Source organism: Microcebus murinus, chromosome 25, assembly GCF_040939455.1.
Source record: "Microcebus murinus isolate Inina chromosome 25, M.murinus_Inina_mat1.0, whole genome shotgun sequence".
Taxonomy (NCBI): domain Eukaryota; kingdom Metazoa; phylum Chordata; class Mammalia; order Primates; family Cheirogaleidae; genus Microcebus; species Microcebus murinus.
Genome location: NC_134128.1, coordinates 19,026,370 through 19,043,201, shown reverse-complemented (window position 1 = coordinate 19,043,201; position 16,832 = coordinate 19,026,370). Strand labels below are relative to the sequence as shown.

The 16,832-nt window shown below is 38.5% G+C and overlaps 1 protein-coding gene across 2 annotated transcripts in view; it reads right to left on the bottom strand.

Annotated features, from left to right (window-relative positions):
- The window catches only part of USP6NL (USP6 N-terminal like), a 91,093-nt gene that overhangs the window by 43,444 nt on the left and 30,817 nt on the right, over positions 1 to 16,832 (bottom strand). For both annotated transcript variants that reach the window (XM_020284057.2, XM_012740344.3), the window contains exons 2-4: positions 15,204 to 15,271; positions 12,737 to 12,819; positions 6,447 to 6,486 (exon numbers count right to left, since the gene is read on the bottom strand). In XM_020284057.2, coding sequence (XP_020139646.2) covers positions 6,447 to 6,486; positions 12,737 to 12,819; positions 15,204 to 15,271 — 191 coding nt within the window. The remainder of the gene's footprint in view (positions 1 to 6,446; positions 6,487 to 12,736; positions 12,820 to 15,203; positions 15,272 to 16,832) is intronic.

The following is a 16,832-nucleotide window of genomic DNA, read 5'->3' as shown; positions in this document are numbered from 1 at the left end:
CTTCTTGACTCTTTTTAAAAATTTTGATGAGTTTTTCATAATAAAAGATGATCACCCATGAACAAAAGATACTCTGTTATAATTCCCATTTTTCAAAAGGCTAAGCATATTCTTCATTATATTATTAGTGATAAAATGTTGCAGATGGTTCCAGAAATATGTTTAATTTTAAAACTCAGTGGGGTACTGAAATCTAATTAATGTTTCTGCTAAATGTGACTTTAGAGAAGGCCAAGCTGTGAAAAATTAAGATTGATCTAAACTGCCATTTGGTATTTTTTCTTCTGCACTTGTTCCCTTGACTTCTTCAAAGCATAATTCCTTTTTCCACCAACAGCAAAAACACCAAATAATTCAAGCCAACCCAAGAGTATAATAACATACACTTTGCCAGGAACAACCCTGCTGAGATCTAGCAGGTCTCTTGCTATTTTTCATTTTTATGACTATGAATTATCAACGAATCACTTTAGGAAATAGTCATCCATTTTATTAAAGACACACTTCTGTATTCTAATTTAATGCTTATCATATATATACATTATTTTAAATGCTATACATTCTCACACTGCAAAGATAAAACACATACAAAATTTTAAGAATCATTAAGTTTAAGTATGCTTTCCTTTACCCTACAGAAAAAAAAAAAAAAGGACATACCTTAGGAAAAGCTCCCAAGGCTATAGGATTTTAAAATTATATATCAGTAGCTCAATCAAGTTTAAAAGTTAACTCTATGATAAGAAGTTCAACTATAACAGACTTGATATACATGAAAACATCTTTCTCCCTCACTCAAGAATCTATAATTCACGGATAAAATATATTTTCTCACCAAACATGCTGAAGCTAACAATTCTAACAACTATTCTGAAGAAGCAACTAAAAACATACTCATATGCAACAAATGTGAACTTAAGTGCCCTAGAAAAATAGGCTAAGGAATACCATCTTACCATAGACTCAACACCACCAAGACAAAACTAGAATATAACAGCATATTAGAATCCCCACATAAAAGTTCAATAGATACTTTTTTTTTTTTTTTTTTTTGAGACAGAATCTCGCTCTGTCACCCTGGGTAGAGTGCAGTAACATCAGCCTAGCTCACAGCAACCTCAAAGTCCTGGGCTCAAGCGATCCTCCCGCCTCAGCCTTCTGAGTAGCTGGGATTACAGGCATGCATCACCATACCTGCCTAATTTTTTCTCTTTTTAGTAGAGACAGAGTCTTGCTCTTATGTAAGCTGGTCTCAAACTCCTGCCTTCAAGCAATCCTCTTGCCTTGGCCTCCCAGAGTGCTAGGATTACAGGCGTGAGCCATCGTGCCCAGCCTCAATATACACTTTCAATTCAACATATCCAAAACTATTTTCCCAAACACACTGCTCTTACCTTTCCTATTCCCTGATATGAATTGAAAGCATTGCTACCCACTAAGTCCTCCTCTTCTCTCATGTCCCACCTACACACACACACACACACACACACACACACACACACACACACACACACATATCTTGATGACAAGAAGTATTCTGTGCTGTGCTGAGTGTGAGGGTAGGAAAAACAGTTTGGTTTTTCCCATCTCTTACAGTTTGCCTTTCATGTCGTACAATTAGGACGTGTGAATGAGGATGAAGCTGACGGGCTTCACGCATGCCTACACCTCACCAGCAGAGGTCAGAAGAGGAAAAGAAGTACAAAAAAGAACATGGCAGTTTTTACAGAACACTATGACATTGGAAAGTCATGTATCTTGAGTTTGATTTCTAACATAAAATTAAGACATAGTTTTAAAAGATATAAATAGGCTCCAATATTCTGTACACCATGCAAAATACTGCACTGCATGAATGGATAGCTGAATCCATGAAAATTCATAGTTTCACATATTCTTTCCTCTTTATTAAAAACATCAATAAGCTCAAAGAAACAATATAATCCATTATTAATATTGTTCTCTACAGAGTAAAGATTACAAGTGTGTTTGTTTATTTGTTTAAGTGCCTGTTTAGCGGAAACCAGAGCGCTCCGTAAACACCCACACTAATCCTCTGATGAGGGACTGCACGCCACCATCCCTATGTAGACTGAGAACGCCCCATGTGAAATCAGACAGTGGCAAAGCTGGAGCTAACGCCGTGATGGCGTGACTACGCATCAGTGCACAAGTCTTCCCAGTGGCACTGAGTAAGTGCTTCAAGTGTATGTTCTGTCGAGACTGAAGACCAGCAAGGCTATCCCTTTCACTGATTTCATTCAATTGAAGAACATACATAAAATTTTATATTAGATTCCTAGAAAGGGTAGAGTTGGCCACTAGGACAATGCAGTCACCACAGAATACATGACATTAACTCAAACCGCAATATCTGGGGGGATGATATCCTGATAAACTGAACAGCTTCTAGCCTTACACTGCTTTGAATATCTTAAAGAAACCAAAACTGTAAAAGGCAGGTCAGGTAATATGAGTGCAGTTTAAGTAGGAAAGGCCTCTGGAACCTCAGTCAGCAGCCTCAGAACCCTGCCTTCTGCCTCAGTAAAAGACTGACAAGTGAATAGAAAATTATGTCTTATTTTAAAATAAATTATAAAGGTAGGCATAGATCACTTTTTAGTGATCTTCCATTATATTAAACTCTTTAGAGTAAATAACCAATTAATTATGAGCTTAGCTACATTGAATAAGAGGTCTTTTTTATACAGGCAAGTCTCTCAAAACAAAACAAGTGACATTCCTCAAGCATGCATCCTCTTAGGATGGCTTATATTTCTCCTTTTCTTCACTGTCACACTGCTTGAATCATCTAAATGGATCAGGAAATTACAAAAGGGGGGAGGGGGAGATTAGAGAGAGAAGTCAATATTGGGTGGACAGATTTTTATTTTGTCAAATGTGGCTTTTATTTAAAAATACCTCCTAACTCGTCTCTCCCTAATTTCTCAAATAAAGGACATTGTCATACTTCAAAGGTCAGTCTCTGACAGTCGTTAGTGTTATAAAGGAGTCATTACATTCATGCGGTTGTTCATTCAGCCCACACTTATTGAGCATATACTGTATGCTAAGTACTGTTCTAAGTTCTAGGAATACAGCAATGAACAAAGCAGATTTTTTAAAAAACCCTCATGTAGATTAAACCCTAGTGGGAGAAACAGACAAAATTAAGAAATAATCAAAATCCATAACATGAAATAAAGTGCTAAAGAGAAAAATAAAGAAGGGAGGGCGATAATTAGCACTGGAGGGAGAGGCAGTTCCAATTTCGGATGTGATGGCTGGGACAGCCTTATTCTGAAGGTGACATTTGAGGAAATACCCCAAGAAAATGAGGGACTGAGCCTTGTAGCTACTGGGGGTATGCCAGGAGAGGAAGCAGCGGGGGGCCAGTCCTGAAAGAGGAATGTGGCCTGAAAGAACAAGGCTGCATGTCCAGGAGACACCAAGGAGCCTGCAGTGAGCAGAAGGTGGGAGGAGGAGAGATCAGAGCTATGAGAACCCAGATCGCACGATGCTGTGACAGGGGACCCTTAGTACGTTCAGATCAGAGAGGGATACAATCTTACTTATGTTAACAGGCGCACGTGGGCTGTTTGGTGACCAGAGACTGTGTGGAGGGGGCGGTGGCAGAAGCAGGAGGACAGGAAGCTCCATAGGGGGACCGTGGTGGGCCAGGAGGCAGAAGTGGACACGGGAGTTGTCCTCCAACTCTGAATATGTCTTGAAGGATTTGCTGACTGACGAGACATGGAGTATGAAGTTGGAAAGCCAAAGACAGCTCGTAAGATTTTAGTGTGGGCAACTACAAGAGTGGAGTTCCCATTTACTAGACGGGGAGTTTGTTAATACATTTGAAGAGAATGATGAAAACTCCAGCTTGGACATTCATTTATTAGAAACCTAAGTATACATACAAGTCAAACATCCAAGTCTAGACAGTGAAGTGTTCACACAAGGGCATACAAGTCCAAGGTTCAGGGAGCCAAGTCTCCAACAGCGTTGTATTTAAAGCCAAAAGATCCATCACCAAGGAAGAAAGTACAGACAGGAAAGGCCTGGGCTATGAGAAGGAACACGCAGAAGAAACTGAGAAAGAGCAGCCAGTGGAAAGGAGAACAGGAGGAGAGGATGGGGTTCCGAAGACCAAGCACGGAGAATGTGTTAAGAAAGAGACAGGATGCCAGTGAGGTCTTTGCTTCAAAAAAAAAAAAAAGAAAGAGACAGGAATGTCAGACACTTCTGGTAGGTGAAGAAGAAGACTGAGCACTGACTACTTGATGGAATCCTGTAGCATAATTACAGACCCTAATAATGGGAATGGGGTGGGGAGTTGAAAATCAGATAGGAAGGAATAAAAGAAAGAAGAGTGGGAGAGAAACAGGAAAAAAAAAAGTAGAGATACCTTCTTCAAGGAGGTTTGCTATAAGGGAAACAAAACCAGGGCAGTAGCTAAAGAGAAAATGGGGCTAATAAAAGATTTTTTATGGGAGTAATAATAATAGAGCATACTCTTATGGGAACAATCAAGTAGAAAGAGGAAGAATTCAGCAGAGAGAGGGAAGATCAGCTAGTCATGTCCCTGAATAAGCAACGTATGTACTCACAGTAATCAGCACAGACAGGCACAGAAGGGGGCGGGGGGAGCTAGTGGACGTGCTCTTCCAATTGCTTCGATTTTCTTATAAGAAATAAGAAGCAAGAACATGGAAGAAAGGATAGGGAGAAAGGACAGAGAAGGAGGTGCTGGAAGTTTGAAGTGGGAGAGCATGTCAACAGTGGGACTCCCAGGCAGCATTAATGGCCCAGCTGAGGTTTGTAATGATGAATTTCAAGTAAAACCGGTCAGCACGGGTGTGTGTCTTTTCCAGGTGCACTTAGCCGTGCAGGTGCAGGCACTGGAGAGGCAGGAAGAAGGCTCTGACGGGTTGCAGTTTAGCTTAAAAGCGGCAAGAAAGGCAAGAAATTAAAGGTACGTGCGAGTCATTACAACGGCCTGCAACAAACTTTGAGCTAGGAGAGAAGAGGGGAATGGAGACATGAGTGTACTCCAGGGGTATCAGTGAGCAAGAGGCAAGAGTGGGGCCCAAGGATTAGTGAAGTCAGGAAACTGGACAAGCAAGGTGACTGTCAAAAGGCAGGACAAATCCTTATGCTCCCACTCAAAGGAGACGGATGCAAAGTTCAACAAACGTGGAATTTACAAATTGCTCACCAGTATTCGACATTTCCTTCTCATTCATTCCTTGGCTACACAGCACCTGCCCTCCCCTAACCAGCACTGCCATTTCATTTCACTAATACTACACCCCCAAAGCCACCAATAATCTCCCACCTTCCTCTAGTCACTGGACAATGAACTTGTCAAAAGCAGAAACTATGTCTTATTTAATCCCATTATTCTATAAGTACTTAGTCCAATACTTGTTACATAGTTGCTACTCAATAATGTAGTTATTAAAAGAAAGAAATTCATTTGTCAAGATATCTAGGTTATGATGTTGAGAGAATACCTGGCTGTCACAAGAGAATTCAACTGCAGGAAGTACCTACAGGGGGATCTCTCTATATATAAAATGCCAATTTTGTCTATATTTAAGGATTTGCTACTGTTTTGATTTTCAGAAAATTTTGATCTTAGAAAGATTTTCTAAAATATTTTTCAAATTCCAATTTCCACTTCACCTTCATTATCTAAAACTCAGCCCTCTCCCCATCACACATGAAGAATCCCAATCGACAGCCCTACTTTCATACCACAATTCATTTTTTGGTACAGAAAAAGTGGGAAGGAGGGAGATTCTGAACAAGCTTAAAACATTCAATCACTACTTCCTATGACACTGAAGTGTGGAACCAGCTCCTTGCTAAGTATAATGAGGAAAGGTTAAAAAAATGTTCACAGGTTTACTATGTAACACTTCCATAAGTCCTTAAAATGCTAACATACTTATTTGACTACAGAAAATGTTTTTATTGTTGTTTGTGGGAAATTTATTAAAATCTCATGTTCCAAAGAGTTACTGGTCTAGAATGGTATTTTATTAGCCAGAGAGTGCATGATGATCACTTGTGAAGCTTTTTAAAAATTACCTGTCCACACCCCTGCCCCAAAGAGGCTGATTCCACAGACAGAAGAGTGCTCTCAAAAGACTCTATACTCCGAAGCACAGCTAGACTGGGAACTCACAGTCTTGAATGAAGTCTTCTGGTAACTACTAGCTTTCCTGACTTTCAAGTATATATCAGAATCTCATAAAATCTCCTAAAATTATTTCACCATTAGTTTAATTACTTTCTTAGAGTGATAAAATTAGGGTTAAATTCTAACAATGACTGCATCATTTCAATATGGCACTCAAAAATCACAAAAGCAGTCAATTTTAGTCCTCTAATAAAAGCAACTGACCAGTAACTATAAATAAGTCAAGAGCTGGACTTACCCGTTCCATAGCTGCATTATGATATGGGAGCTCCTCCTCACTGCAGAGGAAAAATAATATATGTGAAATAGTGATATTATAGCAAACTCTTAAAAAATTATATACCTATGGGTACATATGATGTTTAATATTTATTTGTCATCACAAGAGTTACATACCCTTCCATTCCATTGAATTCTACATAAAACAGCTCTTCTGTAGCCACAGCGCCCCCTATCTTCAAAACTCCAGATCTATACTGTCCAATACAGTAGCCACTAGCCACAAGTAGCTCTTTAATTTTAAATGTAAATTAAAATTAAAGTTAACATTGTGTTACTCAGTCTCACTAGCCATAGTTCACGTGAATGAAAGCCATGTAGCTAAAGGCTGCTGTACTGGACAGGGAAGAAACAGAACACTTCCCTCACTGCATAAAGTACCACTGCACAGCACTGCTCTAGACCAGGAATCTACAAACTTTTGTTGTCAAGGTAAATATATAAACAGTAAATATTTGAGGTTTTATGGACCATGCAGTCTTTTTTTTTTTTTGAGACAGAGTCTCACTCTGTTGCCTGGGCTAGAGTGCCATGGTGTCAGTCTAGCCCACAGCAACCTCAAACTTTTGGGCTCAAGCAATCCTCCTGCCTCAGCCTCCCGAGTAGCTGGGACAACAGGCATGTGCCACCATGCCTGGCTAATTTTTTGTATGTATTTTTAGTTGTCCAATTAATTTCTTTCTATTTTTAGTAGAGACAGGGTCTCGCTCTTGCTCAGGCTGGTTTCGAACTCCTGACCTTGAGTGATCTGCCTGCCTCGGTCTCCCAGAGTGCTAGGATCACAGGCATGAGCCACCTCCCCCAGCCAACCATGTAGTCTCTTTCACAACTATTCAACTGAACTTGTAGTGTAAAAGCAACCACAGATAATACGTAAATCAAGTGTGGCTTTGTTCCCACAGTTTTACAAAAACAGGTGCTGAGCTAGAGCCATAGTTCACCAACCTTTACTTCAGACCACCACCTCTACTCTCAGCTCAAATTATAGCCTATGATAAATGATTGTTTAAAAGTTTAGCATAAGGAAAAAAAACTGCCTCCAACAGATTTGTGAATTAGAAAGAAAACTTCCACTTTTATTCTGCACAATAAAGAATGCTTCATTGTCAAAACTTTGAGATGATTTTTTAAAATATACACTAAAAGATCAAATTCATTTCTCTGATATAGTACATTTGTGATATCATCTCTAATATAAAATATTCTGAGATTCTTGTATTAACTGTCAGTTATATAAAAACAACATGCTATCCATAAACAAAGTTGTGTGCTTTGAATAGCTTTCTCAATAGTATTGATGTTTTGGCAACAATATGTACTTATCCTTGCCTTAAGCTTCTCTTGAGACCAAATAGTACCCCACCCCACTTTTATGAGCATGATAGATTAATATTGAAGAGTTCAATACTTTCAAAGGCATTCTTTTGCTACTCTGAAAAGTTATTAGGTGAACCACTAACCCACAGCAACGGAACTGACAGAAAAGTATAACAGCCAAAAGAGATCTATCTTAGGGAGACAGTGCAAATCCCTGATTTCCCAGATAATAAAACTATAATAACACTTTCACTTAGTCACTCAGCTCTTCAGCACTATCTAATCCAGTAGGTTCAACATCAGATCATGCAGGAGTATATGAATAAAGGGGATGGAGGATGAGAAACCAATTCTCAAGAAGAAAAGAAAGTTTTAAGGATTAAAAACAAAAACTCTTCAGACCTCACACATGGATGATAGAGCAGGAATGTGGTCCAGTTTTCCTACACAGATTTTCTTGCATTATTCCTTCATACCTAAAAGCTTTCATAGAGAATCTGCTGTGTGCACACACCAATCTCCACAGAACGTTTCCTCCTCAAGTCCCTGTGTGGCATATGCAAATTTTCACAGTCTTCCAAGGAGAAGCTGCTGCTGCCTGATCAAGAGCTCGGTGTAGTGTCCAGAACACACACACCGGCACGCTGACGGAGCTCAGCAGGTGCTGCTGACGGACTGTATGAACGGGAGGAGGAAGACACGCCTGCGTTCAGGGATGCATCTTTACCTGCCACCTAAACATCCTTCAAGTAGAAGAGAGGAGGGCACGAGCTGGGTGAGTGCAGAGTGTTCCCTCAGGCCAGCAAACCGTGGCCCAGGAGCCAAATCTAACCCACTGATTGTTTTTGTAAATAAAGTTCAAATGGAACATGGCCACATTCATCCATTTATGTACTGTCTATGGTTGTTCTCATGTTACAATGGTACCGTTGAGTAACTGTGACAAAGGCCATATGGCTCACAAAGCCAAAAATACTTAATATCCGGCTCTTTACAGGAAGTGTTTGCCAACCCCTGCTTTAGAGAACATGTTAAGGGCACCTAAAGGCTGCTTTAAGAGAACTCCAAGCTAACAGCAAAGACCTGTATCTCAGAAACGCAGTAAGTGAAAACAGCAACGTAGTCATCTGGATATAGTTTTTCATCTACTATTAAACTTTGAAACAGCTCAGGTAGAGTATTTCTGTTAACTTTGAGATAAACTCTCATTTCAAAACTTAAAACTTAGCTTGTTAAAATCAGTTAGCTGAATATTTGACTAAATTTTACTTCTGTTTTTGAAGTAATTTTATCTAAGTTCAGATTTACTCTAGTCAAAATTTATAGGATTGGTAGAAAGAGTTCTCAAGCCCTTGTAATCAAAACAGATATTCTGAAAGAACAAACACACCTTTATTCTGGCTTACATATATAATCATTTCATATAGTCAAGGTAAACTACAGTTAGTCTGCTAAATTTTACCAATATACACATTTTGATTAACAGTTGAAAATCTGGGGCTTAGTATTAATTTTATCTTCTCTATTTTTGGTACAATTTCCTTCTCATTCTTCTATTAATAACTTGTGGCCTAAAAGCATTATCTGTCATTATCCAAATACCAAGCATTCTCTGTTGAACAGACTAGCAGTTAGCATTTTTGTTTAAACTGTTTAAAGTTCAAATGTTTAAAGTTCTCCAACTTTTTCCTTAAACCAGCTCTATTTCTCCCCTCTCCAGCTGCGGCTCTAGCACAAGCACACAGACTGGGGCGACACCCCAATGCTGGGTACTAGCATCAAGCCAGGCTGGTTTGGCAATGGCTTTAATGGTCATTGTGAAATCTGTTATAAAACCAAGTTAGTCCTATACTATATTTTTTAATTACTGTCACTCCTTCACATATCATAATAGGTAATTTAAGTTTCTAAAACTATAATTAGATATGAAATCAGGCAACAAAGGATACAAAGTTATTTTTTGCCACTTTATTATATTGACACTGACACCTAAACTCCAATTTCATTGCAGAACCAATCAAAAATTACAAAGAACTAAGACAGTAAAAGAAATGCTCCTTTGATCAAAGTATGACAGGGAGTAATATCTAAATGCCTACACCAAGTGACTTTATTCAACAGTGCAAAAAACTCCAGTCTGCAGTGACAAGCAATAAAAGCCACTAGCAACAATATTTGGAGAAATGTTTTTACTTAAATTAGGCATTGTAACAGAAATCACTGATTTTGGTGAAATTTAATAGAGCCTAACATTACCCTAATATCCATCCCTATGCTTCATTGTTTTAATTTGTGCTGCCTACTTTAGGACCATGTTATGGAGTAAATAATAAATAACTTCAGTGTGACAGCACGAGAACTGGCACCAATCCGCTTCATTTTCAAAGAAGTGGTAAGATTAGCTATCTTAGTGCACATCTCAATAGCAGTGATCCTTCCAAACAGCATCCTTCTCTTTAGGCACTCTTTTGCCCCCTTTAACATTCTTCGTAGGCATTTCACAGCACTTATTCTGTGTTGTGCTTACCAAAACACAAGAAAGCATAACAGGTTAGTATACTGTAGCCATTCAATACATAGGCTCTGGCAGGGCACGATGGCTCATGCCTGTAATCCTAGCACTCTGGGAGGCCAAGGCAGGCAGATCGCTCAAGGTCAGGAGTTTGAAATCAGCCTGAGCAAGAGCGAGACCCCATCTCTACTAAAAACAGAAAGAAATTAATTCGCCAACTAAACATATATAGAAAAAATTAGCCAGGCATGGTGGCGCATGCCTGTAGTCCCAGCTACTCGGGAGGCTGAGGCAGGAGGAATGCTTGAGCCCAGGAGTTTGAGGTTGCTGTGAGCCAGGCTGACGCCGCAGCATTCTAGCCTGGGCAACAAAGTGAGACTGTGCCCCCCCCCCCAAAAAAAACCACACAGGCTCTGCAGTGAGACTGCCAAGGTCCGCGCCCTAGAGCTGGCACTCACTGTCAGCATAACACAGGTAAGTTACTTGACCTCTTTGTGCTTCAGTTTCACCATCTAAAAGGAGGAAGAGAGAAAGTACCTAACCCAAAGAGCCTTCGAGGGGAATAATCAAGTTATTCCATGTAAAAAGTTTAGAACAGCCTGGCACACAGTAAATGCACAATAAATGTCAGCTAATATTATTAAGATAGGTTACTGACAGACTTTTTCTCCCACTAGAGCCAAATGGACCTTAGCATAGAGAGTAAAAAACAAACACAAAAGAACTGTCTGCAATTTTTAGATTGCCAAATACAGGCTAGGCTCTTAGGCCAGAACCTATAAGGCCCAGCTCATCGGCTCATGTTGTTTCAAGCAACAAGAAAAGAAAATTTAGGTAATTAAGAGACTCTTATAGAAAGCACAAGTTTTTCATATGTATTTTATACTGTATTGAGCCATTTTATAATTTAAAAAAAAACATTATTACAGTAGTTCATTCCCATCAGAAATACTTAGGTCAAAATCAGCTGAACTGCATCCTATCTTCTGAGTCAAAATCTAGGAAAGGAGCCAGAAATCTAGTTTTTTTTTTTAATTTCCCAGCCGATTCTAACATGCAGGCAAGTTTGGGACCCACTGATGTTAAGCCTTTATACTCAAATTGTCCTTGAAAAATTCCTTCACATATCTCATATCTGCACACCAACCCACACAAATATGCAATCGCTTCCTGTCACCAAGTTTGATTTAAAAAAAAAAGTGGAGGTGAGGGGTTTAATTTAAGAACAGTATTTTCATCATAGTTAAATACTGATGTTAGTATACTGAAGTTGTAAGTCTTCTGATTATAACTACTAAGAATGCTTCAGATATGCTAATGGAATTAGATATTATAACACCTTATATTTGTCCAAAACTTTATAAAGTATTCTTACATTTTATTTCTTTAAAGCCTCAAATACACTTAAGGTATGTAAAGAAGTTATTGATTCCTGTTTTAAAGATGAAGCATGAAATGGTTAACTGACCAGAGACCAGCAAAGCCACAAGAGCACTCATTCTCTAACTCCTACAACTGTTTGTCTGGATACTTGTTTTACTCTCAGAAAGACACAATAAACAAAATAAATTCTAAATGCAGGAAAAAAAGAAAAAAACACAGAAGAAAATAAGATCTGAGTACTGTAAATTACTGCTATGAGCTATACAAGAAATGTTTTTCCTTCAAAATTTAATCATATATTATGAAATAAAAATTCCTGGCATTTTTTCCTATTTGTAATAAATGAAACTAGAAAAGAGCACATTTGAATGAAAAGTTCATTAATCCCTAAACTACACAGAACCAAAGTATAGATATGAATAAGAGTCTCCAGCCTGTGGGAATCTGATCAAACAATGCCAGAACCAGAATAGACATATTCACATCATTTGCAGGATGTTTTTAAGAGTCAAAATCACTTTAACTGCTTTGTTTTATAATGGTGTAGACCTCTCTTAACTCTTTTATACAGACTCAGGATAAATGGAATTAATTTTGAGAAGCATTATCATGAACACAGTTATGGCTATAAGGAGGATCAATGGCATTTCTTCTCAATGCTCATTTTTAGGCTGTATAACACTAAAGTTCTAGTTGCTAATTATTTTTAAAATGCATTAATGTAAAATAAAATGTTTTATATATTTTTAAAAAATACAAATTATCCGTTTGCATTTAATTCTGCTAAATTATTAATACAACTCATTTACTGCATTTAATGTTCTTACTAAAATACAAATAATATTAAAAATTTGTATTCTTAACTATACTTAAATTTTAATCATAGCGGTTAAAAATGCCAGGAAATTATTGCCAAAAAGCATATTGTAGGACTACTTCTGGAACCTTATGCACAGCAATTCTATTAAAAATAAATAAAACCAATACCACTGAAACATTATAATTTAAAAAGTTAGCTTTCAGTCTATGGGACTTACTGTAAAAAGCCAAATCTATCCGTGACTTTGTAAACAAGGTAATCAGCATCTTCCCAGGGTTCAATCTCTGCACCTTCTCGTCCCTAAAATAAGGGACGAAAAGGCATGTTATTGAGAGTTTATAAAGCTGAATAATTTTTTGCCATTAAAAAAAACAATAAATAAGAACTTTTAAAAACTATAATGTTAACAATAAGAGCTAGAAATGAGGCATTATTTAACATTTTTTTCCCTTTAAACCCAACTATTTTTGGCAATACAGTCACCATTTCCCAGCTATGAGTGATAGGAGACACGATGTGTCAGCAATAGCCGACAGACACAGAGCTAAACCTTGATCACACCAGGGTTCCCGAGGGGAGCTGACGAGGAAGGAAGAGCATGGAGGATGGGAAAACCACTCAAGGAGGAACTGCCACACTTCAAAGTTTTAGACCACAACAGACGAGGTGGGTCACACCTATGATCCTAGCACTCTGGGAGGCTGAGGAGGGAAATTGCTTGAGCCCAGGAGTAATCAGCCTGAGCCAGAGTAAGACCCCGTCTCTACCAAAAATAGAAAAATTAGTTGGGCATGATGGCACACACCTGCAGTCCCAGCTACTCGGGAGGCTGAGGCAGGAGGATCACTTGAGCCCAGGAGTTTGTGGCTGCAGTGAGCTATGAAGACATCACTGCACTCTACCCAGGACAACAGAGTAAGACTCTGTCTCAAAAAAAAAAGTTTTAGGTCAAAACATGTCTTAGAAAAAATACTTCTTGCCTTTTCATACAAACTTCTCAAAAGAGCAGAATACTCACTTTCTCTACTTCTTTACTTCACAGTTAAATCAGCCTTGAAACTACTCTTGCCGAGGTCAAAAATGACCTTTCAGTTTTGTCAGCCCCAGCAGATGCTCTGCAGTCCTTAGCTGGCAGATCTTGGAGGTGCACTCATCAGTGGCATTCACTACCTCCTCCCCAACTTTCAGAAGGTTGTCCTCTCTTAGGGTCTCCTTGTACCCCCTCCAACTGTCTGTGTGATGCTTTCTCATGGGCAACTCTTCACTGCTTCGCTGTTCCTCTCACTCCAGGCTGTTAACTAACACTGATTGAAGTAGAAACCCCAAATGTAACTGTCTACACCAAGCCCTCAAATTTTAGACTCAAACACCCAGCTGTCTTGTGGACATCTCCATCTGAGTATATTTTACAATTGTCTACTCATGTTTTCTCCTCTGAGTAGACTGGGAGCACCAAGTGGACGAAGACTGCTGCCACTCATGTCTGTACCACGAATCCCCAAGTGCTAGCACGATGGCTAGCCCACGTTCACGGGGAAAAATGCACGCAAGCACGGATGAATGATAGTGCTATTGGTTTTAAACTAGTTAAGCAGTTAAATAAGTTAACTATGTTCTTCCTGGAATATGGTAAAATCTAACGACAATAATGGGAAACTGTCTGATGTTCTAAACAACCAACATAAAACGAATTCTGGGAATGGAACTGTTCGGTTGAACAGTACACCCCATGGAGGCAAAGCACAGCCCAGATGGCTTTCTATAATTTCATGCTTCTGTTATCCTCACAAATAATAAAAAATAACAGATATATAATTACACACAAGTGACACAAATATAAAACACAACATTTATAAATCACTGCTAGGACTCATTGTAGACGTCAGGAGGTTAAGGCAACAAATAAGAACACAAAGAAAAAAAAACTACATGGTTTTCTAGGACATCACAAAACCGATTCCACATTAACATAAGGATAAAATGCTAATGGAAATTACATATAAATGCATAAATCCAAAATCTAAGAAACAATGCAAATTTATAATAGCACATATAAAATATGAATGCCATGGGTATTTAATTCTGTATACTCACTTATTCAAGTATTTATTGAGTACCTAGTATGAGACAGGAACTGTTCTAGGTATTCAGGATATAAAAATATACCAAACAAAAGAAATTCTTATCTGGAATATAGAGTTTACATTCTGGGAGAGAGAGCAGACAGCAAACAAAATAAGCAAAATATATAGTATGTTGATGTAATATGGGTTATAGTGAAAAATAAAGGGGTTACAGAGTGCCAGGGGTAAATGGGGTAGTGTTAAACAGAGAGGTGGGAGGTCAGAGAAGATCTCACTAAGATGGGTAAGGATCTGAAAGAGGTGAGACAATGAGGCAGGAGGTGTCCAGGATACAAGTATTCTAGGCAGAAGAAACAGCCTGCCTCAACAGCCCTGAGGCAGGAGCAAGTCTTGTGTGTCAGAGAAACAGCAAGAGACTAGAGTGGCTGGAGAGAAGAGGGAGGGAGAATTTGGAGATGAAGTCAGAGAAAAAAGATGACTTCTATGTTCCCATGAAGTAAACAAAGTGCTTCTGTAATTTAAGCTCTCCAAAAAGCAAATCCATTTCTATTTATATGGTTTTTCTAATAAAACTTTCAAAGAGTAAATATGGATACTTACTCTGTCATATTTAGCAACTATTTCAGCTCGCTCCTGAGCTAGTTTCAGTGCTACATCCTGTTCTGAATCTGTGGAGAGAACAAATTTAGAAGTGTTATTCAAAGAAGCATATAAAGTTAATAATTATAAAACTAAGACAAATAAAACAAAAAAACCAATACTGCTTAAAATGACAAATCAAATCAAATAAATGTAAAAGAATGAGTTATATATCTGTAACTACACCTTTGGAATGGCAACATATATGGTATTCAAAAGAAAGCACATTTATTAACAGCCATTTACTTGGGGACACGATAAATCTTATGTCTCAAGAATCAATTTTGGATCTAAAATTTCATAGAAATGGGTACTGAAGAAACTAAAACTCAAAGTTCTAACTTTGCAGATGAAACCCCCTTAAATGTGAGAGAGGAACATTCAAAAGGGCTTTTAAAAACTAAAGGAATTTGGATCTCTACAAAATAAACTAGCCCAAGGTATATTTCAGGAGTTAAAAAAAATTACCTTACATGATGAAAATAATCATGTCTTCATTTAGCCTTTCAGGTCCCTTTATCAACAGCCTCAACTACTATAATAATCTCCTAACTGTTCTCTATGGCTCCAGTTTTATGACCGCACATGTGTGCAGGCAACACAAAGGGACACATGCATACACACACATCCTTCTTCCTTATCAGCACTAGGTGTCTTACAAAAACACAAACCTAACAACAATAGTACAGATCAGAACATGAAATAGTGTGAATATGATTACAGATCCCAAGTACTGTAAAAAAAAAAAAAAATCAATGACAGACTGTATGAAAGGCATCTCTGATCAAGAAGAAAAAGATGGCATTTCAATGGAAAATTAAACAAAGGTTACAAGCAAGAAATTCACAAGAGTGACAATAGCAGCAACAACTCTACTGCATTCTTACTAAGTGCCCTGCAGAAAGTGAGGTACTGCCAGGCAGCAGGTTCTGGGCTAAGCACTTTACTCTGGCTCCCCGCACTGAATTCTCACAACACCCTAGAGTAACGTATCACCATAAATCGTACATATTGATGTAGGCTTATAAGAATGAGGTCAGAGATCTTAAACAACTTGTCCAAGGTCACAAAGCTAGCAAATAGCAAAATCAGGATTCAAATCCAAATAGCTTTGACCCTATAGCCCACAGTTTTAACCACTACTTTATAAAAATGATTAGTAAAGACATGAAAAAGGACTTCTGGTTAAAGAAGGCAGATGGAACATACTTTTACATTCATTTCTCTTAGAACCCCACTAAAATGACAATGCAGAGATTCTTGAAATCCTGTCCCTCAAAGGCCCAGCAAATGGTGATTCCTAAGAGGAGGTAAGGGTGAGTTAAAAACAAGGGAGTTGATTAAAGGGGTGAAACCCCTGGAAAGTGAAGGGATGTGCACATGTGTGTGGCACGGGTGGGTTCAGAGTGGAAAACCAAACCTTCATTCTCCAAAGCAGGAAACCAATGGAAACACCTAGAACAGAAGAAGCAGGAAGTGGTAACAGAGGCGTGTTACCTGGTGCTGTGCAGGTAAACAGAAAAAGGATCAGCCAGGGGAGTGGAGTGTGGTTACTTCCATGGAGTAGGCAGGGAGCAGGGAGGAATATGG